We start from the raw sequence: 26,280 nt of genomic DNA on the forward strand, positions 1-26,280 counted from the left end.
TCAATACAAGTTAAGCAATAGCAATAAAATGCATATGTGAATCTCAAGGAAAAATTAAAAAGCACATTTGTCTCTATTATACTGCATTATTTGCCAAATAATGCACCAGAATACTTTGGCCCAAATTCTTCCAGTTACAGTAGTATAAATCCAGAGACACTGAACTGGTTTCTGTAGATACCCTGTGGGTTTGCAGTAGTTGTCACACAAATCCCTGGTAGAGTCCTTCTGGTCTAAAATCTCTCCAGACTGCTGTGTTGGGGACCCAATACGTAAGATTCATGTGCTCCTAAGTTTCCCTTATGCAGAATAGATTGTAGCATTTTCTCTGCTCTTGGAAATCTTTAGCACATTTCCTGAGCACAGGCAGGCTGGTAGCCCCTTATGATAATGGATCTCATAACCTAGCTGCCTTTGGCCACCTGGACCATGTTCTTTCCCAGAGTGCTGGCTGTGGTGCCCTAGATTGATAATTTAACTCTTGAGGGTCCAGTAATTGGTGAACCAAATAGACACATAGAAAGACTTTAAAAAGGTTTCCGAATATAATCGCTCTTGACTTACACACTACAAGAAAGATACAGATGTAGGCTAACTGTCATGTATTTCCCACCTCAGTTTCCTGACCAGTCTTGAACATTCTTTTTGCTTAGGTCAGAGTCCACTTTGCCCCTTTCTTGCACATAGTATCTCTCACTTCTGCCTCAGTTTCCTTCTTTCTGGCTCGTCCCTCAATTAATCAAGTCTACACTGATAGGAAAGCATTAAACATGCTTTTCTTCTGCCCAGGTTTACTCTGTCTCAACAGGGCGTCACTCTGACTCACTCAGTAGTTGCCAAGGCTAGCATCAACACGCTGGTTCTTTCTCCTTCTGTTCAGGAGAAATTTTCTGCCCAGCAAATCCTAGCCCTGCAGGCAAAGTTGGTTGAAATAGTTTCCAATCCTCTCTCAGGGAACCATTCTTAGCATAGATGTTTGGGCAGAACATGGTCATTAAGGTAAACAATTCTCCTTTGTCCCTGGTTTGGGAGCTGCATAAGGCAGACCTGATTATCTCCACATCCATGACCCAGCAATTTCATAATGTCTGTCAGAACTCATAGATTGTACATAGATGGATTTCCTAAATCATCACCCCCAGTTTTACTGAACAATTTGGCCTCTTGTGAGGATGTGCTGATAGGGAAAGTCAGGGGCTTGTTAAAGAAGGCTTGAGATTTGGAAGGGGGAATCTGTGTTTTGTCACTTCTCATTCCATCAAATTCACAGAAGAGGTTGAGGTCAGGGTTGTGGGTAAGGCGTTTGTCACCAATTAAAGAGGAAATATGATGGAAAAGCCAGGTGGTCCAGAATTTACCAGTCACATAGATGTATCTGAGGGGGACAGACAACTGTGAGGTGGGCTAGAGGCTTGGAAATGGGGTAAAGTGGTTAAAAACAGCTGGTTGCAATGATGCTGGTCTTTCTGATCAGTGGATAGTGGCTGAAAGATGAGTATTTGTCCCTGAGGTAAGAGGACTGACAGTTGTGGTAGGTCAGAAAATTGATACTTACAGTGTGGGCAATTACTTTAATGTGTCTGTTACTGAGTTAAAAGCTGCCCATTTTCACTCCTGTCTGAGGATCAAGACTGAGGTAGCTCTTCTTAAGCACTTAGCTACTAATGGGATGCTGGAACATTCACAACTTGTGCTAAAATGAGCACAGTTAAGTATGAGTTTCACAGGGATCTCACAAGAAGTTGACATGTTAGAAAGGTTAATAAATTTAACTTGAATAACTTTATGCTAGTATTCCTTACTCAAATATTTTAACAATTCGTTCTTGTGTGGTATTTTTGCTCTGGAAATCTTAAAATGTTGTACAAAGGTTGAAAAGTAATATCTCCATTTTACAGATTAAATTACTGGGAGATATAGGGTAAAATATTCAAAATTGCAGCACAGCAGTGGCAGAGTCAGGAGAAGAACAGAGATTTAATGACAGTCAGGCTATTGCCCTATTTTGCAGAGCCTCCCTCAGTCTATGACAAACCTGAACCTTTCAAAAAGCAAGGGTTATATGCAAAAATAGAATACACTTTCCCACAATCTGATAACTGCCTGTTAATTAAGCCAGCCTGCCTGCTTTAATTCAAACTTTCCAAAATAAACTAACCTTTGAGCTGAGACAAAATATGTGCGCCCCAATTTTTTTTTTTAAATGAAAGCTACTAGGAATTGAAAATAGGACTTTGGGGAATGGAATGCCCTCTGTGACCATGGGAGGTCACTACTGTGATAATCAGGAACATTCCACATTTTAGTCCCATATAAACCTGTTCCATTTTTAACCACTGACAGTGACAGGCTAAGAATATTTTTATTTTTAAGCTTTAATATTTGAAAAATGCTGCCTTTTCGTGCTTGCCAAATATATACCACCTATTTCTACTTCAGTCACTAGGTCTATAACTGAAGTGCTCCTTAGAATCGGAACAAGTGCTTAAGAAGCACACCCAAAGTCAGGGCTCCCCACACTCGTGAGAAGCTGGGGGTGGGGGGGGAAGAATCTGGCTATTGGCATAACTGACCTTTTAAAAATGAAGCCTACAAAATGGTGAACGCTTCCTGGTAGGTGCTGAGTGCTTTCTGCTCTCACTGATGCCACAGGAAATACAAAACAACTTGAAGACCAGGCTCTAATTTTTTTTTCTCTTTTTTTAAAAGCACAGCTCCTCTTTAGCAATTATGTGGTTTTTTTGAAGCATTCAGACACTGTGAACTATCTCCATGTGTGCCTTTCCCTCTTCCATCAGCCCTCCTGGCACTGGTTGCAATGTTCAGTGTGGATGTGTGTTGTGGAGAAGGAATGGGAGCTTGTGCGTAAGTATCCAGGTTCGCAGGGAGGCAGGGTGGGTGGCAAATGTTCTTAGCTTTAGCATGCTGCTGTTGGACTAGAAGACTGTAAATATGACAGACCTGGACCAGGGCTATATTACACATGTGATAACTTACTGGATGTCACCATTTGCCCATTTCAATATTACAGTTATGGCTTTTTTTTTTATTCTAAACCCCTATTTTGAGGTGCTAATAGTTTTCCAAAGTAATTAATCCATTGGACTAAGATTGTTCATGTATATTCTAAGAACAAAGATGAATTTAAAAAAAAAAAAAGAAAAAAACTTGACAAAAACCTCTCGTGGCTGTTCCTGAGGGTAAGAAGAAGAGCCATTTGTATTAAATTTTTTGCATTCATCCTTCTACATAAAGTAAAAAGAGCACCTGTAACTCTCACACCTATGTGTGGTCAACTGTCCCATGTAGTGGTACCTAGACCACTTCACAGAGAGAGAATGTGTCCTCTACAGCCTAAGCTGAGGCTAGCTGGCCTTTAGCTCAAGCTGTAGAGACCCCTGTACTAAACTCTAGAGGTCCCAGGTTTGCGTCTGTCTGCCTGGGGGCACTTACACATCCAGACCAGCATACCTTACTGTGGGAGGGAGGGAGGGAGGGAGGGGAACCCATCAACTTCCAGTCACTGGCAGTATTGCATAAGTGAAGGTTACAAATGGGGTACAGACAAATAGGCCTGTTCAACTGAGGCCAGCTGAATCACAAGAGAAATGTGGGGTCAGTTATAACTTCCACCAATCCTATAACCAGTCAAATATGTTTCATGACTCAATTAAACAACATGCCTCTGCTGAGCAGTGTTTTCTGCAATGATGAGTAGTACAAGCATAACGTCTATATTTTGGTAGAGTGTTACATCAGCTCCTGTATGTTATTTTTGCACAGAAATTTAGGCATCGGTTTCTTTTTTTCCATGTTGTAATCACAGTCTCTAAAGGTACCATCTGTGCACAACTTTCACTCCTGGGCCTTGTCTTCCTTGTGTGGGACCTGTGGAACTTGCCAATCCCTAAGGTTTTTGGGCCCCTATAGGTGGAGGTAGCAGCCAGGGACACAAGCCAGACCGCCCACTTCCACAGGTGGGTCATGTATGTCCCTAGACTTCCAAACGCTACCCCTGGAGCATTGAGTCCTTTGGCTCGTTCTTGACCAAAAGAGTTCTATCTCTGACTCTGCTTTGGCTCTGTGTCCCTGTGATGGGATGGTTCAACCCTGCAGTGTGTCAGTGGTAGCCAAGCAATCGCTTTGAGCCCAGGAGACCACACCTCCTTACTCCTGCCCTGCATGTGCCTGGTGAAGGAGACAGATAAAAGGAGGCGGGACAGATAAAGGGAGGCAGCCCAGCTCAGTCAGGGATGGTGAAGAAAGGATATGTGTTGCAGGTTCCTGCAAAGGAATCATCTGCTCTGCAGGCTGTTGGGCTAATAGACCTGGTCTGTTCTGTGGACAACCAGCTGAGAGGCTGGGACTGACTAGGTGAAGTGAATGGAATTAAGTCAAGGAGCTGAGGGAGTGGGGTGTCCCTGGTATGCAATGATGTAGATGTGGAAGAAAAAATTTGCAGGAAACTTTTTGTTGCCAAAAATTGCAAATTTGTGTAAAATTCACCTGATTGTTTCAGTTTTGGGGAAAAAAAACTTCCAGAAAAGTCTATCCAGGTCAAACTTTCATATTTGACATGATATTTTTCTTTGACTTTTACTTCAGTTTTATTACGCTCGGGCTCTGATTTTTAAGATTGTTTCTGTATACTCGAAAATGAATGCATGTAAGCAGCAAGTGAAGTGATTCTGTTTATATAGGTTTCTTCATCTAGTCATCGTGGGCTTGTTTTATGAATGCTTAGTGTATAAATCCACCTGGCACTAGCCTGCTGGGCACTAGATGTTCATTCAGAGCTTGCTGTTGCACATTACGGTTCCCATACAGCACTTTGAACTACACTGTTTTGATACAGCAATACACAGGTACAGTCTCCATGAGTGCTTTGGGGCTGGAGCACCACAGGGGAAAAAATAGTGGGTGCTCAGTACTCCCCAGAAGCCAAATTCCCTCTCTGTCTCCTCCCACCCGCACTTCTCACCCACCGACATCCCAGTGGATCTATTCCCCTGCTCTCTCAGTGCCTCTGGCTGCTGCTAGGGTTCTGGGCTGACCCCTGGTGGAGCAGGGTGCACCCAAGTCCTCCTAACCCCAACCACGTGTGGGTCCAGCAGCATGCTAATGTTTAGGACAGTAACTGTCTAATTGTTGTTGTCTGCCCCCGGCAGAGGGCCATAGAGTGAAGTGCTTTGCTTGCACACAGAGGGTGGAAGCCCTAGTGTGTACTGTGTACCCTAACCAGGAGCCTGGGACTACAAACTGATGAGTGATATATTGCAGGGGTGACATGTAGAGGTTCACTAGGGGTCACATGCACCCCCCCCCCATGCTATGCTGCTTTTGATAACTGCAGGGTCAGTCCCCCTCCCCCCCGAGCAGCCCACCCCAAGAGCAACGGAAATGTGCTCTAACTCACACTGCTCCAGGGCTGCAATTCCCCGCTTTGGGGAGGAGTAGAAACCACTGCCACCCCATGCACCCACTGGCATCTGGGCAGTACTTCTGGAGGAAGAGACTGGCAGGGGTGGGCAGAGCAAGGGGGAAGGGTGGGGTTTGGAGCACAGGGGAGGTTGTTCTGGCCCTTCCTGAGGGTGGGGGGGCATGAGGCCATTGCCCCCGCCCCGAGCCTCCCGCACCAGTCACCTCTGGTATATTGATTTCCACCTTTTTGGAGACCTGAACTCATATCCAGGTGATTTTGCAGCTACAAGGTAGAATGGCCTATGGACATAACTTCCCGACGCTGTCAAGAGAGGGCGCTTTAACCCCAACTGGGATGACAGCTTGTCATTTTGAAGTCTAATCCTGTCCTCTAAAGTTCTTGCAACCCTTCCCAGCTCATTGTTGTCTAAAGATTTTTATAAGCATTCTCCACATTCCTTTATCCAAGTCATTCATGAAACTATTCAAGAGTAATAGAACCATAACTGACCTCCATAGGACCCCCTCAGACACATCCTCCAGTTTTACAGCAGACTACTTTGAGTACAGCCTTTCAGCCAGCTGCGCACTCACCTTAGAGTAATATCATCTACACCATGTTTCCATACTTTGCATATGAGTGTCATGTGAGACTGTGAAAACACTTGCTAAAATCAAGAGAGATCATGTTTACAGCTTGCCCCCATTCACCAGGCCTGTAACAGTATCAAAGAAGGAAATTAGGTTGGTTTGATGTGATATGTTAGTTCTTGACAAATCAATGATGGCTATTCCTCATAACCCTCTTACCCTGTAGGTGCTTTCAAATGGATTGCTGAATTTGTTCCAATGTTTTTCCAGATACTGAAGGTAGGCTGTTTAGTCTGTAATTCCCTGGGCCCTCTTAGTATCTGTCTTTAAAAAGGGACCTATGTTTGTCTTTCTATAGTCCTCTGGAACCTTACCTGATCTCCGAGAATTCTGAAGGATAATCACTGTTTGGCTATTGCTTCAGCTAGTTCCTTAAGTATTAGGTGTCCTATGATAAAATTCACTAAGCCCTGCTCACTTGAATACATTTAAATTATCTAAATATTCATTAAACAATTCTTTTCCTATTCTGGTTAGTATTCCTTCCCCTTCGTTACTGTTAATTGTGCTAAGTATTTGATCAGCTTCTTATAAGCTGATGGAAAAAGGGAAGATGCAAATTAGATGGCTCTCGTCTTCAAATAACTGTTCTATTTATGGGATGCTCATGTAAAGATGAATATTTGAAAAGACTGGGTGAATTGGAACCCAGATACAGGTAGCATCAGGGAATACTGTTTGATCAGCATCACAATTGTCCCAAGCTGAAGGGTTGTTGCAGCGTCCCCAGCACCATGCTCGGGGACAAGAAAAGCACCTGGTATATTTTATTTCGTTCAGTTCCCTCTGGTACCAAGGCAGTGGGTACCATGATAGGAAGCAGTACCAAAAGGAGCTGAGTTCTGCAGTGCCCAGAGAAAACCCAAAAGAGTGGGCCCCCTATGAGTCTTCTCTCACTGTGACAGTCTCAGGCCTTATTCTCAAGTTAAGGCCTTTGGCTAATCAGCAGGCCTAGCTGGTTGAGAAACATATGGCCATGTTCTCCTACATCCTATAAGAATAGCCATACTGAGTCAAACCAAAGGTCCATCCAGCCCAGTATCCCGTCTGCCAACAGTGGTCAATACCAGGTGCCCCAGAGTAAGTGGTCTGAACAGGTAATGATCAAGCGATCTCTCTCCTGTCATTATCCATCTTCAGCTTCTGACAAACAGAGGCTAGTTTGTCCCAACCCAGACATATCCCAGTCCCAACCCAGTCGTACTGAAGTAAAGCCATTTTGGGCTGTTAGAAAGGCCTCCATTTCCAGATAAAAAAAGGCAGAGCCTAGAAGACTTAACAAAAGCTTAGGCTGATAGCTTTCTGTCTGGCAAGGATCCACTTATCAATAGTTGGGGGTGTGAAATCCTCATTTCTTTATTGTGCTGTCATTATGGTCCCCACTTCTCTATTATTTAACTGAATGGACTCTGGTTCTTTGTTTGTGTCTGCTGCATAATTAATTTTGCTATATGTACACCAATTAAGGTGATAACCACATTACAATATATGAGGATTGGTTAGTTACATTGCAGTAAAATGATTAAAATGTGACATTATTGGACTGTAATATGAACATCCATATCAGTGTTGCAACCACTGGTATATGTTTGCACCAAATCTTGCATAAAGTGGGACAAGTGAGGTGTCCATGAAAAGCCTATAATTTGGTGGTTCTGTTTATGCTATTTGCATGCATGTATCATGTTTGTATTTGGAGTATTGGCTATGTACTTGTATGTCAAATATTTGCTTCTGGGAGACATCAACAGGAGGCTTGGTCAGCCTGTGGTAAAAGGACTAGCAGTCAAGTGAATGGGTACACAAGAACCTGAGAAGGGCATAGAATGGGATAACTGAGGAGGTTAATGATCCGAACAGGAGGCCTGGGCCTATCTGTGAGGATTGCTCTTGTTTTGTGAGCCCTCCATGTTAGTATGGTAACTAGTGTTTCTGTGTAGTCCCCCTCCTTTCTGTGCTCAGTAGAGTGGACTAGAAGAGACCACCCCACCATGTAACACTAAAAAGAGCCTGAGAGAACTTGAAACATTTTAGGATATATTTAATCTTTACAGAATGCAGTGTAATTGAAGAGCTCCTTAATGCCAGTAAGCAAAGCGGTTACAGGATTATCCTGGGTCTGATTATGTGCATTGGAGTTCACAAAAGAATGGCACATGTACTCTTCAATGAAAGCCAATGTCACATTGGACCTTAATATTCCTGTGAAATAGACACATGGATACTATGGAAGGAGATGTGCATGCAAATGAATATGTTTGGAAGTCTATCAAGATGATAGTCACCAGCAAAGATGGAAAAATAGGTGATAAGGAATGTGTAAATTAAGAATTGAAAACTAACAGAGTGGATGCCTAGTTATATTCAAAATCAACAAGCAAGGAGCACATAAGAAAAAGCATGTGTGTGAGGGGGGGGATTAGGTAGGGGGAATTGTGGCTGTGTGCAAAGATGATAAACTTTGGGGGGTATATCTAGGAGGGAAATAAGACACCCCCTCATCCTGCACTTAGGAAGTAAATGGACAGCACCTTTATAGTAATGGAAACAGGATCTCAGCCAGCATTGGTGGAAAATGCTGCAGACAATGTAGGGTTCGTTAAGATTCTTTTTTTAAACAGGTTAACCTGTTAGTTTTGTGCTTAGAAAGCATAGTCTGGGTTTGGTGTTTAACCATTTGTTTCCAGTATTTGGAGTCACAGTCATTTGAATCTTTGATTTATAAACTTATTCTATTTTTCACCATAAATACATTTCTGTTCTTTGGCATTAAGTACAGTGCTGATCCTCAGTTGACTCTTACAAGTGCATACTGGTCTCCTGGGGATGGGGGCTTGGTATTTCTGTGGGGTCAGGACTCAGGGTCAGGGCTGCATATCACCCAAGAATATTCAAAGGGAACTGGGATGCACCTATTGTTACACTGCAAGCCAAGTACAGGCTGGCATATCTCAGAAGAGTGTTTGAGTAGCTAACAGGCTGTTTGGTTTTTAGGCAGCTGGCAGCCTGCTGAGAACAAGCAAGACTCCCTCATGCTGGAGGCACAGGGTAATAAGACAATTCTCTGTCCTGGGTACCCTGAGAACCATCACAGTGAGTATTTGTGGTCAGTAAACCACTCTCAATGTAACTTATTTTAGTAAGTACTTTTGTAGCACAGCTTCCTGTGCTTTAAATGAAATATAAAGCAACTATCTTTGCTACTTGTGGTTATTAAGAACCCCTGGACAGGGTGTTAAGGCCAATATTCTGTCCAGATTGAGATTAGGTTCTTCCTCCTGCAAATTCCCCCTGCGATTTCCATTGGCTGTAGTATTGCTGCTCATGTCCTGTCCTGAATAATAATGTTGTGTTGCTCTAGGCTGTGAAATAGCTGCTGCAGTTGTAAATTCCACACACATTCCTTGATATATCCACAGACTTTGGTTATTCTAATGAATTTTAAAATACCCCTTGTGCCTGCTGGCACAAATGCTGCCATGTTGATGTCACTGCTCAAAGTGACAAGAAAGCAACCCAGCTGCCACAAGCAACCTGGATCTGCAGTCCCTGAGGCACCATCTGGGGTTATTTTGCTGTTCTAATGGGATGTGTCCCTGCTCTGCAGACCCCTACCCTCCTCCTCTCAGAGAAACCTTTGCTGACAGTGAGATGTGTAAGATGTTTGATGCTTCCCTAGACTTTGCGTAGCATTTTAGGCTTCTTAGCTTGCTCTTTTCCAAGAAGAAATGGTAAGAATAACAACGTTTGTACAATGACACCCCCATGTTCCAGTGATCATTCCCCAGTGTGTATTTTCAGTGTCTTTCTTGTAAACTGAAGCTGTTTTTATGGAGGAGAAGCTATGGACAGGGGCTTGATTTAGGAGCTTAAACTCTGCTCTTATTCTGTATGCCAAATCTCTGTCCAATTGCAATAGCTGTGATTGTCCCTCAAGCACCGTCATGCTATCTGCATTTTGGAGACACCTGACTTCTAACTGCACTGACCTGTCAGGCCGTGCAAACTCCGGCATATTGAATCTGGTTCCCAGCAAGCCCCTCATTGTTCTAGACACAGAATTAGGATCCTAATTTGCATGTTTGCCAGTTGCATAACTGGCAGTGTCAGGACGTCAGAGGCTGACAGCCAGGATTATGCCAGAGGGAGAGGAAAAGGAAGGCAGATGGGTTTCACACTCCAGCATACTGCAGCTGTCTGATTTCAAGGGCTCAGTTTAACAGCAAAGAACACCCAGTGCCAGCCAGGACACTGTATTTTTATTTAAATAGGATTTGACTGATTTATTTTTCCAGGCACTAAAACTCTCTATTGGATCCTTGATCTAGGTGAACTTCTTAGAAAGAATCTGTCATTCAAACTCTTTGGGGTCTATAAATGGCACCACCCAACCCACTGTAAAGCTTCTGGTGTAAGTCGCAAGGTTTGATTCTTGACAACATAGGTTTGGAGTATTGTGCATATACACACAATGTAAAGGTACAGGGGATACAATCCTGTATTTGGGAGTTTGTGGCTCCGCATCCCTTCCTCCTGCCTAGCAGCAGAACTGAAGCTTGGTCTACACTAGGCAGGTAAGTCAATTCCAGGTATACAATTCTAGCTATGGCAATTGCTTGACTAGAATTGACTTATCTGCAATTGACTTACGTGGCTGTCCCCACTGAGGAAGGTCAATGGGAATGTTTCTTCTGATGATTTCCCTTACTCCTTGCTGTCTCAAGGACTACAGGGGTCAGTTGCTGATCCCTGATAGGTAGATTTCTGCACATCCATACCAGGCATGAGAAATGGAGCCCCAGAAGATCCTGAATGGGTCAATTTTCCAGGCAGTACAGACATGGCCTGAGGCAAAAGAGGAGAATGCACAGCTAAGGTCACCTGCATACTTAAGTCTATTCCCTCCACTCCCATCTCTCCTATTTTCCACCCAGGTCATAAACCTTGAGCATAAGGGAGTGGGCTCAGAGGAAGTAGAGATTTCATTCTGTGGAGGACTTGCTTCAACCTTGCTTGTGCCCACACGTAGCATTTGCTAACTATAGCATATTCTCTGCAGTGCACTGAAAAAAGATTTGCAGGGTCAAGGCCTTTGTTACCTTGATAAGCGAGGGATTTAGGCCAAACACGAGTACCTTAGTGCACGCATTAGTAGCTCTTGATCATACTAAGCCGTACTTCAAAAGAAAACTGCAATGCTTAAATAGCTTACGCGTGTCTTCAAAGGCAAAACGATTGCTGGCTTACAGGCACATCCTCCCTCCTTTTTCCTGCCCATCTTTCCCACTTCCTCCTTCCTCTCTCTCTCTCATCCCCTCCCATCCATCAGCCTTTGCCTCCAAACTCATGCTGATGATGATTTTGCATAAAAGTTTTAAGTGCTCTATGGGTATAGATGCAAACAGCATTTAAGACTGAAATGAAACAAGATGAATCAGTGAATATAAATTCACCCAATCCCCTTCCAAAGAATTATTCTCTGTGCCAGGTAGCTCTCACACACCTTCCCTGCTGTTCAGCTTAGGCTCTCAACACCAACCTCTTGTTTTCCTCCTTACCTCTGAATTAATTGTTCTTCCCAGACTTTCACTTCAGATTTCACTGATGCTGGGGGTCCTTTCCAAGATAAGACATCCACCGTCAGAGGCTTGCTTCTGCTGTCTCCATTTTTGAGTGAAGCTATGACAGAAAAGAAGGACAATATTTATATGGGTAACAGCTTGTTTCCACTGAAGGACCTGGGAGAACCACTGATATATGCACAGAGCGACCATCCATCCTGTTTTTACTGGGATGGTCCCTTATTTAAACTGTCTCACAGGAGTCCCGACTTATTTAAGAAAATGGGTAAATTATACAGTATTTTGTGAGGTTCCTGTTCCCTGACACCCAGTATCTTGGGGCAGCAGCCTCTGCTGCCGGGGAGCCCTGCTACAGAACAGCTGCCCAGTCCCTGGTGCCTTGTGCCTCAGGGTGGCAGCCCTCACTGGCAAGGAGCTCCTCTGCAGGGGATCTGCCTTGTTCCCTGGCACCCTAAGCCTTAGGACAGCGGCTCCTTCTGCAAGGGAGATCCTCTGTGGGACAGCTGCCCCATTCCCTGGCACACCACGGTGGCAGCCCATGCTGCCAATGAGCGCCACCACTGGGCAGCTGCCTTGTTTCCTGGAGTCCCATGGCTACGGGAAGCAACTCCTGCTACAAGGAAGCTCTTCCATGGGGTGGCTGTCCTGTTCTCTGGCCCTCACTGCTGGGAGGCTGCAAAGCCCCTCTTTTCACCATCCTCCACCCCAACAGAGAAGATTTTGGAACCCCCATCCCCTGTTCCCCCTCATTGGGAAGCTGCAGAGCCCCCATCCCTGGTGCCTCACCATGGGGCAGCAGCCCCCATCACCAAGGAGTCCTGACATGGGACAGCAGCCCCAACTCCTGGAGGGCAGTGTCCCATATTTGCTATAGGGCAATGTGGTCACTCTGTGTAGGCACATTGGGCTGTACATTGGTTCCTAAGACAACTTGTCACATGAGCAGGCCTTAGGTCCATATGTGTACACTTGCCTGCAGATGATGACGTGTGCGTTTACCTCAAATGCATATGCAATGAAATGAGAAAATGAATGTAGACATACAGGTGCATTTTTGCGCATGTAAGTAGATTTTTAGCCCCTGAAAACTTGGGCCTCAGAGTCACTAACTTTCATCTGGGCTATTTAGGGAGATGGGATTAGCTGTGGACTTCTTTGGGGTGCGGGGATGTTTTTGCCATGCCAGGACTTTCATAGCTTCTACATTGTGCCAGGAAGGAGAGTTCAGTTGATTGGAAGACAAATTAAGTAAACTTTTCAGTAGGAGGAGGCACGTTAACCTTAATTGTGCCTCCACTTTCCCTCAAAGGAACCTGAGGGTCTTTCACAGGAAATGAAAGTTGAGGTAGAAATCCCAGTTGTGTTGATGGCTCACCACGGTGATGCCCTCCTTGCTGATGCCACTGGGTCTTCATGAGAAATGGCTGAAGGCCAAGGTTTTGCCAATCTGTGTGTCAGTTTCTGGGGATTCGCAAAACTACCTTGAGTTCCCCTACCTTCCTCTTCTTTCATTTAAACACTCTTCCCCTGCCAGAGGAGCTACATTACCAAAACCAACCTCTTTTGCTGACTAAAGGGAAGCTTATATTAACTCTTAAGGCCATGCTCAAAACTAGGCCATTGTCTGTGCTGGGTTTTGTTTCCATTCTGTTTTTGTTTTTCTCTTGTTCTGGTTCTCTGCTCTCACTTCTTGCTTTTCAAACTGGATTTTTCTTCCTGATCTATATTCCATCCTACTTTTTTCACTGGTTTTCTCTTCTTTTCTCTCCTCCTTTGTTCCAGCATTTTTCCTTAGTGGAATGTGAACCAATTAACCTGTGAGTCCAATGTTTGGACCCATGCTATTCAAATAGGTTAGAAGTAAAGATAAAAGAGCTCACCCATCCTTCGTTTCCAGGTGCGTCAGCAAATGCTGTGAGAAGAGGTTCCTGTGATGAGATGGAAGTTTCTGTCACAGCATACGCTGCACAGTTGTTGTGAGAGAGAATGGTGTCCGTAATGTGGGAGGAAGAAGTAAAAGAAATGCTCACGCCATTCCAGCTGGCTGCAGAAACTAGAGCTCAGGGCTGGGCTTGCAAATGGTGATGCAGGGGAGAGAAGTGTTCTAGCAAATCTTGCTGTGTTGCCAGGTGCACTGTGTTGCTCCGAATGACCCTCTTGCTGCAGATATTCAGGAGAAAAGCCCAGTTCTGAGCGGAGCCTGCTGCAGCAGTGGAACGACACGGTGGGTATGCAGGAGTGTAGGAGTGAGGCTGTGGTGGGCACTTCAGGCTCTGAGCTGCCTTTTCTGCGGTGGTGCTGTGGCAGAACAGAAGCGACGCCCTCTTATAGGCCTGTCCTGGTGCAGGGACAGTAGGGGTGTGCAAGAGCGATGACCCCTCTGAGCCGGTCCTGTTGCAGTGATGTGATGGTTTAGCAGGAGAGGCAGAGAGACCCTCTCTGAGCTTGTTCAGCTGCTGTACTGACGGGGAGACGGTGAGGTCTGCTACAGACACTGTCTGTCCAGGATCCTCACTGAGAGCAGTAGCAGAATATTAAGCAGCAGCTCCTTGCTCATGTGTTGTCTGCTCAGAAACTGGCTTGAAGAAGGGATCAACTTGCACACATTCTGCAGGGCAGAAGGAGCCCTTTTGCTGATGGAGTCATATGGGTCCCTGTGTTGGAAAAGCAGAAGGTGCCCACTTTCTTGAGAGCAACCCCCAGGCCTTTGTTTGGGGGCAGGTAGGTGCAACGGGCATGATGTTTATGCTGGCAGGGGAAGCATAGCTCACTTGCAGGGGATGTGGCCATGTGCTCCTCTGCTGGGTGAGAGAGTAGAAGGCTTCTCTGGCCTGTCTTGCACTCAGACCATCGAGAATATAATGTGCACACTGAAGCAGGTATCCCTGGCCATTCTGCCTTCCTGCTTGTACTGTTGATTTCCCTATCACTCTGTGCAGTCCTCCTTTTGCATAGGACTCACTTTCTCTGCTCTGTCCTATGTGTGTGTTCCCAAGAACTGGCTCCCTTCCTTCTTGCTTGTGACTTTCCTTACTTACACTATTTTTTCTTGGAAAGAGGCAGAACGTGGGTTCCATGCCTGCTCACGTTCTGACTGTGAACATGTTCTAATTGCCATTGGCTAATTAGCAGCTCCAGTTAAGCTACCAATACTTTAAGGACACTGACTGTTCCAGTTGTGGACGATGGGCAAGGATTAGAGCTCAAACAAAAGTTCTGGCATCCCCCTCTTGTTCTAGTGCTGATCTACCAGAACCGCCTCCCCACTGACCTGCTTCCTCTCTTCCCGTCGTTGCACTGAAAAAAGGAAGAGAAGTGACTTCTGGGGCTGGCACTCACCTACAGCATGCCTGCTGTCCCCCCACTCTCTGTTATTGCATTCTTTCCATCTGCCCTTTTGCCTCATGGACCGATAATACTTGGAATTTCTTCGAATGGCAATGTAGTGAGTTGGTGATGCACTGTCATGGGTCACGTCATCAGCACCCTCTGACTTCTCCTCCTCGTCCTCAGAAATCACAGCTGTCTGCGATGCTGTCTCCTGAGACCTGCCCTTCCTGACACCACTGGTTGCTTTTCTGCAGTGCCTTTCCACCTCTTCCAATTCTTCTGTCTCCATGACAACAGCTATGATCGTTTAGGAACAGAACGGCAGAAGACCTGTAACCTCCGTAAGCTCCAGCATATTGTTTTCCTCCTGAATCAGAAACAAAATAAAAGAACTCCAGAAAGTTCCACATAATTAAGAAATCGGAATGCACTTTTACGATACAGAATTTGCCACCTGCTGCAGATTTTGTGGGGGTTGGGGTGGGGTGGGGTGGGGAGGAAGGCATTGCGATTAAGGGGACATCTCACACCTACCCAGCTTTATTGAAGTGTCTTGAACATTAATTTGGACTAGCACACTAACATCCCATCATAACACTCATAACATTCACACACTGCAACCTTGGTCCAATCAGTCTGGTACTCAGGGCAAATTACTGAAAAATGGAAAGTCTTCTGGGTAGTATCACAGAAATGTAGAATAGGAAGAGACCCCAGGAGGTCATCTCATCCAGTCACCTGCACTGAGGAAGGGCTAAGTATTGTCTAATCTGGAGGCTCTCAAACTGGGGCATGTAGGGATGTGCAGTGGCCTCCCCCTGATTTGGAGGCCTCCCGGAGACCTTGGTGGGTGCCCCCAGAACACCTGTGCCCCGCCCCACAAAGAGCAGCACCTGGGGCCAGAAATGCCAGAGGTGGGCCCAAGGCTCATTAAAAGGCTGGTCTCTGAGCAGAGTGGAGGCTTCAGACCAGGCTCCTGTGAGCCAGAGCCAAAGGGCTCTCTTTGGTCAATCAGGCTGGCAAGAGCTGGCCAGCTGCCTGGACTGGACCAGGCCATACCCGAGCCTGCCTCTGACCTGGTACCCAGACTTTCCTGATCTACTGGGGCCCTCAGGCCTGTGGTGAGCCCCACACCCTGAGAACCAGGCTAAGCTAGGGAGCCTGCCCACTGCCAGCTATCCCAGGGTCCCAGATGAGCACGAGCCTGGAATCTTGCCCGCAGCTAGCAGCCCTGAGTCCTTGGACCTGCTGGAGCCCACAATCTTGACCACTGTCCACTACCCAAATGATATGGAGATGCCTGACTGGCCGGACCTACTAGCCCCTACTTACCTGGAGGAGGTCTGTCTTCCCAATCTCACCAAGCACCCCGAGTGGGACCAGGCACTGCTGGAGGTGGAGGTAGGAAATGGTCCAGGGAATGCTCCACCCAAGCCCATGGTAGTGTGTTGTCATCTGGATCCCCACTACCCAGCCCCTGGTGAGAACTGTTGTTAGGGTCCTGGGCTGGGACACAGTGGAGTGGGTTGGCCTGCAGCCCTCACCCCACCCCACCCCACCCCACCCCTGCAGAGGCAGACCCTTGCCTCTCCCAACTCACGCTGCTTTTGGTGGGCATTTGTTTGCTGCCCTGCCCTGCAACAGGGCCTGGGCGACCTGCACTGATGTTGTTTGCTGCCCAGATTGCACCAGGGCCCAGGTGACCTAAACTATTGACTGTTTGTCTGGTGCCTGCTGTGAACCAGGGCCAGCACTCTCTAATGGTGTTTTGTAGCCGCCAAGGCACCCTGAACTGCTAACTGTGTTGGATGTTTGTCCAGGCCTAGGGCTGTGACTGGGTGGCAAGCCAACCCTGCCCAGATCCTGGGTGCATATATTACCTGCCTGCAGCTCCGTTAAAAGGGACTAGACTCTAGGAGACAGTTGCCTGTCCCAGGTTCAGCAGTACCCTGACTTGGAAATGGTGCAGAGGCCTGCATTGCCCAGAGGTGCGTGCATTCTGCTGGCCGAAACTGTTACAGGTCACCTCCCGGGGGCCATGGGATATATTTGGGTGGGATAGGGCTGAGAAGCCTTAGGATAAATTTACTGTGCACATTTAGAGCCGGGCAGCTCTGAAAGCAGCACAGATGCCAACAGCACTGGAGAAATAAGGGTGGCATGGTATTGTTCTGCCATCAGCTACTGCTTTCTGCTCTGCCTTCAGGGCTGGATGGCCAGAGAATGGTGGCTACTGACTGGGTACCTGGGATGAGAGGTTGGGAAGGAAGATGACTACACAGGGATGGGAGTGGGATTAAATAAGTTTGATACCCTGGATTTAGACTGTTCCTGACAGGTGTTTGTCTAACTTCTTCTTAAAAACCTCCGACAGCAGATTCCAGAACCTCCGTTGATAATTTGTTCCAGTGCTTATCCACCAGGAGAGGACATTTTCCCAGTGTCCAACCTATACCTCCCTTACTGCAAGTTAAGCCCATTACGACATGTCCTATCCTTGATAGTTAAGGAGAACAATTTAGCACTCTCCTCTTTATAATAACTTTATAATGATTTTCAACTTTATAACAACACTACAGGGTTCCCTTAATGTAAGAAATTGACCCCTTTCTGCGGTCCTGCAAGACACGTTACTTCCCAGTCTCTTACTCACAACACACACTTGCCTGTGATGCAGACATGGGAAGAACCTGTAATTTCTTGTGTGGAGGAAAAATTCCTAAGGCAGGCTTGTATGACAACTGGGCTTGCAGACACAATATGACTTTATTTCACAAAGGTTTCCTTATGCGCTCCTTTAGCTAAACATTAGCGTGTTGCCACAGAGGACTCTGCCAATCCTTGTACTAATGGATTGGCATGTGGACATGACAGTATTTTGAAGTATTTCTAGCCTCCTTAGCAGCCAAACACCAGTGTGATCTGGAGATTGCAAGGATTAATGTGAAGGATAAGTTATGGAGCATCATAATTTCTTATCCTTTCTCACACTAATCTGCTGGACCACAGAAATGGGGCTGCTACTCCTACTCTGGCAAAAGTTGCTTTGGGCTTTGTAATGCTTAGGATGTAGGCTGATCCTGAGCAGCTTTTGTGCTTTCAGCTCTAGCTGATTTCCTATGGGTTTCCAGGGTGCTTTTCTGGAAAGGAGGAAGGGCTATGGATTATTTGTGGGGGGTGATGCTGTGTGATTGAAATATGAGCATGTATGTTAATTTTGCTGCCGCTGTTACACAACTGCAACAAATCCTAGAACACAGTACGTTTTGTAAGGTATCAATGGAAAAATTACAGTCTGTCAAATATTATATCCCATCTGTATGCATGTATCATCTTTGCATCTAATGTTAGGAGTATTGTTTATGTACCAATATTTCAAGTGTTTCATCCTGGAGTAACAACATCGGGTAAAATTTGCATTGGGCCAGACAACTTTGTATTGATCACTCATCAGAGGCAATTTAACTCTCTCCATGGAGCATAGAAGAAACTCATTCTGCTCAGATGGCTCTTCCAGCAGACAGCTTTAGAATCCAAGTGACCAGTGGCTTGCCCTGGTGAGTCAGCAAACCATGCCAGGGTGTGTCTGTACTTTTCCACAAACCGCTGAGAATTTTGTTTGGGATGGAACAGTGAATTTCCAAGCATATGGAGCAGGTATACAAGGTTCTAAAACATCTCCATATTGTCATCTTTTCCTGCTTCATTTCTCTGGGTTGGATTTCTAACAAGGGAGCTATACTATAAGCAAGGACTGATTATCCCTACATTATTTGGGTAATTTAGAGAGAGACATTTTTAAACTAGCATTTTATTCCATCACTGCTAAAAACCTGATATAAGAATTCGTAGTGATGGTATGTGATCAGTTAATCATTTTAACTCTCTCCTACTTTCCTCTTTAAACCTTTAGATTTTAGCTACTCAAGTACTGACATCACCATGATTTTTTTTATAAAATTTGAGTTATATCATGGGCTGGCTATGTGGTTGATATTTTAACTTCAGAAGAAGTTTCTGAAGAGATATGTTTGAAGATACTGTATTAGTTTTCAATAACTGCTCCTCATCAAGTCTGTCTGCGTGGTGAGACAAGGACTGATGTGCCAAAGGAGGCTTGGACTTCTTACTAACAAGTGTGGTGTGACAGAAGTTTACTTTCATTGTTGGCTTGGCTTGCTCTAATCTAATGCAATAATTCTCACACTTCAGTAAACCAATGCAAGGACCTCCTAATTTAATTTACAAGTTTTCACCAACCTCTAAGTGTTCCCTGGCCTCCCACTCAACCCCAGGTACCACCCCCCAACTCTAGCCTTTCCGCACAAAACCCACCTCCTGCCCCACCTCCTTCTGCTACAGGTCCAGCCCTGCCGCACCACCTTTACCTCTTCCCCCAAGTATATCCATCAGCACTTCTCCCCAACCCCAGTGCTTGTGCATGCTGCAGAATGGCTGCTCTCCAGTGTTGAGGGGTATTGTAATAACTAGCTGTCTTAAATATGCTAATATTAATAAGTTATGAGGTATCTGGATGCTTGTGCCTAAAACAAGGAAGAGACTCCATCTTAAAAAGAGGGAGTCCATCTTGGAACTCAGGGTCAGGGACTAAGCCAGTCTCGACTGGATTTTCCTGCCAAAACCTGACAGAATTCCATTACCTCAGGAAGGTGCATAACTCTGCACACAGCACTAATTTGTGCCCGTGGCACTAAGACTGTTGCACATGGCCCTGAGACTATTATAGTACCTGGCTGTCAAGTGGGGGTGGGAGCCCTCTATTCCATCTGAGAAGCATTTGGGTGTGGCTGTTCCATCTAAGAGAGGTGTGAGTGGTCCCATCTGCACTTCTATCTGCACCAGGCCATTGGAGCTGTACCACCAAAAAAGGAGACAGAGCATCTTCATTGGGATCTCCCTGGAGTTCCTCCACAAGAGATTAAAATTTAGCTTAAGGGTTGTAGGTCCCAGGCTTTGGCTACACAGCATCCAAAGTATAAAGTTGCATTATTTTTTTTTTCTTTCTGGGGTTCTTCCTGATTCTGATTAAATGGGTATTCAGGGCTAGGCTTCATGCCTTTTTGTATACAACCAAGCACTGCTATTTAGTTGTATGTTTATGATCAGATACTTATTATTGCTTGATTGTTTGTTTGATTATTCTCATTCACATTTTCCAGTTGCTGTAATTTAACCTTATAATACACTTTGTGAATTTATTTAAAGTGTTTCCTTCATTATTTATGCTACAGTGGGAGGGGGAACACATGGGGATTATCCAACTCTGGTGATAGATACGGGAAGAGAGGGGTACCTACATCTTTTGAAACAGGGGCTGCCTTACCTTTCCCCTTTCTCCTTACACTTTCCCTTAGTTGCTTCTGTCCCCTGGGTAACTCCAGCACGCAGGAAGCATTAGGAGGGAGGGGAAGGAGTTGATCAGTGGGGCCACCAGACCTGCTGGAGTACTCTTGTGGACCCGCAAGGATATATGGACCCCAATTTAATAAATGCTGATCTAATGGTATATTAACCACTATTTTGGTGGTGTCTGCTTATTTCTCAGTTATTTGTCTTGAATTTGCCATCCTCACTTGTGACCCACGGAGGCAGGGTGATTGGAGGAGAGGCCAGGTTAGCGCTCTCATCTTCCCCAGCAAAAACTGGGTCAAGATGGAGTGGACGGTTTAACCGTTCATTCGTGTGTCCCTTTCTCTCTTTAAATCATCCTTATATAGCCCAGGCAGGTTCTCTGTGGCCCACTGGTGCTAACAGAAGTCTTAGGAAGAATTGTTCCCTTTATGGGCTGCTGGCAAGGGAGAGAGATGGCGTAACTGTAGGCTCACATAGAAACAGGCAACACAACCTGGGATCCCAGAAGTATAGGTTGGGTTCTGTACCACTGAGCTATTAACCCTGGACAGCTGGTTCTCTACCACTGAGCTATTAACCCTGGACAGCCAGCAGAGACAGTTCTCACAGGGTTTGGCCAGTGTGGGCAGATGAGGTGATTGACTTCTTCTGTCTTACCATGAGGTTCAGATCAGGAACTGAAGAAGTTTTCAGCCCTTTAGACATGTGCGGCCCAGCCACAAAGTTTTGATTTTTGGATCCGAACTTCCCTGAAGTTTAGGAGAGTTCGGAGCTGGGGTTTGGTTTGAACTCTTCTTTTAAGGTTAACGTTTAAATAGGAAATGTTTGAAGGACAAATTTGTTGTTTATTATGTTAATTTGGGGTATTTAAATAACTTAGCAATAACAAGACTCATTGAGCTTATGGTTTTCCATGGCTCAGAACAAAAAAGAACAGGAGGAAGAGCTGCTGCCAACGAGGAGAGAACAAAGAAGGGATATGCTATTGCTGACCACTTATCCTCTTTCCCATGTTTTCTCCCCATATCTGTACAGAAGGCTTGATCCTGCACTATTAATGCTACCATAAGTTTTTTTTCTCCATTAACTTGGAGACAGATGAAGCTTAGCCCGGCCTCACCACCCCTGCTCTGTAAACCACCACCTGCTTCTCATTCACTTCCCTTTCCCCTGCCTGGAGACAGGCTTTTCCCAGGGCGTGCCCTACACGTAAGTCAGCAGCAATGTAACTGAAACCAAAAACCCTCTTAGCTAGCTTCCATCCTGCACACACAACTAGATCCATTGTTTATAGTCAAGCCCTTAGGTACAATCAATTTGCTCTGACCCCACTGACAGAGACCAAAAATTACAAGATATCTACCAAATATTCATAAATCTGAATTACGCACCAGGAAAAATAAAAAAAACCAATCAACAGGGCCAGATGAATACCCAGAGACCAGCTAGTCCAAGATAGGCCCAAAAAAGCCAATAACAGAACACCACTGATCATTACCTACAGCCCCCAACTCATACCACTGCAATACGTTATTAAAGACCTACAACCTATCCTTAATCAGGATGCCACACTCCAGAAGGCCCTAGGTGACAGGCCTGTTCTCTCCTACAGACAACCTCCCAGCCTTATGAGGATTCTCACCAACACCCACAGTCTATACCACAGGAACACCAGTGCTGGAACTTTTCCTTGCAACAAGGCCCATTGCCAACTTTGTCCACATGTCTATTCTGGAAATACCATCACTGGACCTAACCAGGTTATTCACAGAATCACGGGCACATTCTCATGTTCTTCAACTAACATCATATATGCCATCATGTGCCGGCAATGCCTCGATGCTTTGTATATTGGACAGAATTCAAACTCGCTTAGACAAAGAATTAATGGGCATAAAACAGATGTAATAACACTCCTGATTCACAACCTGTCAGCCAGAACTTTAATGGAGTGGGCCATTCTGTTAATGACCTGAAAGCCTGTGTTTTACTGAAGAGAAATTTTCACAGCAGTTTGGAAAGAAAGGCTGCTCTTTTATATTCAAATTTGACACATTAACACGTGGTTTGAACTGGGATGGCAATTTTCTAGCTCATTATAGGGGCTTTTTTGCATACTTTGCTTTATCTAATTCTTGACTCCCCTGCCTTCTGCACCTCTGCTCTCTGATTTGCTCACCTTGATAATATTTTTTCTGATTTGTCAACCCTGATTACTATTTTTGGTTCTCTGGTACCTTAAATATTGAGTCTGTTCTGGTATGGCTATGATCTGAAGAAGTGGGTCTGTCCCACGAAAACTCATCACCTAATGCATAATTTTGTTAGTATTTAAAGTTCTACTGGACTGCTTTTTTGTTTTGATAGTATATAGACTAGCATGTCTATCTCTCTGTTACAAAAACCCTCTGTGTGTTGCCTTTCATCTCTCCTGCCTAGACTGTGAACATCTTGCGGCAGAGACTCTCTCTTGTACCCTATACTGGTGCTGAAGCCATTGTCAGGGTGTCCCAAATCATAACTGTATTTTTTCTTCATAAACAAGGGGTTGAGGTCCTTACAGGAGTCGTTAGCCACTGTGGGATAATTACCAGTGCATCCAAGTCTCCAAAGGGGACACAGAACTGAGGTTTGTGTGCCTTTTCACTCCTTTCAGTGACCTCCCGGATGCCTCGAAAGCACACAGAGGTCCTCCTTGCACCTAAAGGAAGGCATCTTCTACAGAAAGAGATGTTGCATGGTCATGTGAATCTTACTTACTTCAATTGTTCAAAGATGCAGCTACATTCTTATTTAAATGTGTGTGGCGTTAGGAAAAAAAAAGAAACAAAATGATTAATGTTATTTCTGCAAGAGGCACTTTTTCCCCTTCTGTGGGAGTATATGTTGTCCAAATTGAGCAGGTGAGTCACTGAGAGGCTAACGGCTTTCCCTCCCCCCTGCCCACACTCCCCAGGATAGGTGTCGCAACAGAAATAAGCACAGTGGAGGAGAATAGGATTTTTACAATTGTGGGAGAATTAACCATCTGGATAGCTATAACCATTAAAATGTGAGAACGGCAGTACTGGGTCTGACCAATGGTCCATCTAGCTCAGTATCTGTCTTCTGACAGTGCTTCAAGTGATCCATCCTCTATTGTCCATTCCTGGGTTCTGGCAGGCATAGGTTTAGCTCCCACAAAACATAGGATTGTGTCCTTGTCCTGGTTAATAGTCACAGACGGATCTACCTTCCATTAATTAATCTAATTATTTTAACCCAGTTGTACTTTTTGGCCTTCACAATATTCCTTGGCAACTAGTTCCGGCAGCTAATTGTGTGTTGTGGGAAGTACATCCTTGTGCTTTTGTTAAACCAGCTGCCTGTCGTTTCCATTGGGTGATCCCTGGTTCATGTGTTTATGTGAAAGGGCGGTCCCAGTTTCTTTTCTCCACATTATTCATGGTTTGATAAACCTCTGTTATGTCCCCACTTAGTTGTCTCTGTTCCAAGCAGTACAGTCCCAGCCTTCCAACCTCTCTCCTCATGTGGAAGATGTTCCATACCTGTAATCATTTTGTTGTCCTTCTCTGTATCTTTTTCCAATTGAATATATCTTTTTTTGTATGCAGTAATTGAGGGGTGGGTGTATCACGAATTTCCATAGTTGTGTTATGATGTTTCCTGTCTTATTTATCCTTTTTCTGAATGGATCCTAACATTTCTCTTACTGCTTTTGACTGACTGGCTCACTGACTGCTGCACACTGAGCAGATATTTTTGGAGAACTATCTGCAATGATTCCAAGATCTTTCTTGAATAGTAACAGCTAATTTAGACCTCATCACTCTATAGGTATAGTTGGGATTATGTTTTCCAATGTTCCTCACTTCCCTTTATCCACAAACAATTTTGTCTGCTATTTTGTTGTCCTCTTCTGTGAGATCTCTTGGTTACACTGCACGGTCAGTTTTGGATGTAGGTATCTTGAATGATTTTGTATCATCTGCAAACTTTGTGATCTTACTGCTACCTTCTCTTCCAGATTGTTTATGCATACGTTGAACAGCACTGATCACAGTATAGATCCTTAGGAGACATCCTTATTTACCTCTTTGCACTGTGAAAATTGATAATTTTTTCCTACCTTTGTTTCCTCTCTTTTAGAGATCCATGAGAGGATTTTCCCTCTTATCTTATGTGCTCTGGGGCCTAGCAATTTCCTGGCTGTGAAAAATGCATCGGGACCCTGAAATAAACCCTTCTCATGAAATCTGATGTCTTTCTTCCTGGGAGTGCCCCAGCTAAGGGGGCTCCCACCTCTGACCACGCTGGGGAGGGACAGGACTTGCCCCTCCCCTACACATTGTTCTGGGGAGTGAAGGAGGGGACCAGCCCTGACCCAGCTCACCTCCAGGTGTGTCTTTCTGTTGGAGGGCACTCTCAAATGTGAAGGCAGCACAGAACTGAGGATGGCAATCTCATGAGTCCCCTACAAAAGATTTGTGACCCTCTCCAGCCCCTTTTGGGTCAGGACCCCATGGTTACAACACTGAAATTTCAGATTTCAAATTCCTAGATACAGCCATGGGGGTTAGGTTCATTAATGGCTCATAACCAGATTGGGTATGGAGTGGCATCCCTAGCCTCTGTTTGTCAGAAGCTGGAGATGGACTGCAGGAAAGAAATTGTTACGTGTTCAGTTCACTCCCTCTGGGACACCTAGCATTGGCCACTGTCAGCAGACAAGATACTGGGCTCAATGGACCTTTGGTCTGGTGCAGTATGTCCACTTAAACTGCTGTAAATGTGAAATTTACCAGTGTTCCAATCCTATGGCCGTAGAATTGACCATAAAAGATGGAGAATTCGGTAGGGCCCTACTCACAAGCACCTACTTTGTTTAAGAGCCTTTGTGGAGGCGCTTTATCAAAGGCTTTTTGAAAGTCCAAGTACACTATATCCCCTGGATCACCCTTATCCGGATGTTTGCTGATACCCTCAAAAAATTCTAGCAGAATTTTGTAACAGTCAGTCTCTTGTGGTGAGTTCAGGGAGAACAGATAACTATGAAGATAACACTTTCAATTCTCATGTAGCTGTATTAATTCAAAGGGCATTAGCAGATCAAGTATGAACAGTATGTATGATATTTTCCTCATTTGATGCAGAGAAATAGCTTCATTAAGACTGCCCTCCAACAGCCTTTTTGTTAGTGGGGCTGTGCATGAGTGGGTCAACCCAATGCTGGGAACCCAGGCAAATTGTGAGTCTTCAGCAAGGTCAAGAATTTGTCTTAGTCGTCCCTGAAAAGCAATATGTTGAGGGTCTGTTCTTACAACTCACTACTCAGCCACCTATGGACCACACTGCAATTGGGTACCCCTGTAAATGCATTTAGGTTTGTCAGCATTGGAATACTAGAGTTTATCTTACAGGCAGATGTGCTGACCCAAGATGACGATGCCAAATGCTGCATGTAAAGCTGTACTAAAGATATGCCTTGTGACCAGTGTTCGCCGCCCAGGAGAGATTCAGGTGCCACCCAGCCGATTAGCAGAATGCCACAGCCACCCACAGTGGGCAGCATGTGTTTGTAATTGTAGTGTACATCAGCATGTGCCGTGGTGCTCAAAACATTTTTTTTTCTGCTCCTGGATGGAAAAAAATAGAGGAAAGACTGCTTGTGACTCAAGAGAGAATTTAGAGTGTGATGCATTTGCTTGGGCAGAAGCTTTGCTCTCTGACAGCGATGCTCTTGTATGAAAATTGATTGATCTTGGCTTATTAGATAAAGCTCCAGAAACTGATTGTAACTTTAAAAATTGATAAGATTCCTGGAAGAAAAGTCAGTCCTATGGATGTGTGTGGGAAGAAGGAAGCTGTATTTGCTTCCAAGGAATAGAACGGTTGATATTTGAAAGCCGGGACACTCTGTGGG

At 45.1% G+C, this 26,280-nt stretch overlaps 1 protein-coding gene across 3 annotated transcripts in view; it reads right to left on the reverse strand.

The window, feature by feature from the left end:
• The window catches only part of NGEF (neuronal guanine nucleotide exchange factor), a 100,791-nt gene that overhangs the window by 59,362 nt on the left and 15,149 nt on the right, over window positions 1-26,280 (reverse strand). For 2 of the 3 annotated variants that reach the window (XM_075004511.1, XM_075004510.1), the window contains exons 2-3: window positions 14,994-15,351; window positions 11,631-11,751 (exon numbers count right to left, since the gene is read on the reverse strand). In XM_075004511.1, coding sequence (XP_074860612.1) covers window positions 11,631-11,751; window positions 14,994-15,273 — 401 coding nt within the window. In that variant the 5' untranslated portion in view covers window positions 15,274-15,351. Of the gene's footprint in view, window positions 1-11,630; window positions 11,752-13,534; window positions 13,675-14,993; window positions 15,352-26,280 lie in introns of those variants that run through there. The other variant, XM_075004512.1, reaches the window with a different exon arrangement.

The sequence above is a fragment of the Carettochelys insculpta genome, chromosome 10, assembly GCF_033958435.1.
Source record: "Carettochelys insculpta isolate YL-2023 chromosome 10, ASM3395843v1, whole genome shotgun sequence".
In the NCBI taxonomy this organism is placed as follows: Eukaryota; Metazoa; Chordata; order Testudines; family Carettochelyidae; genus Carettochelys; species Carettochelys insculpta.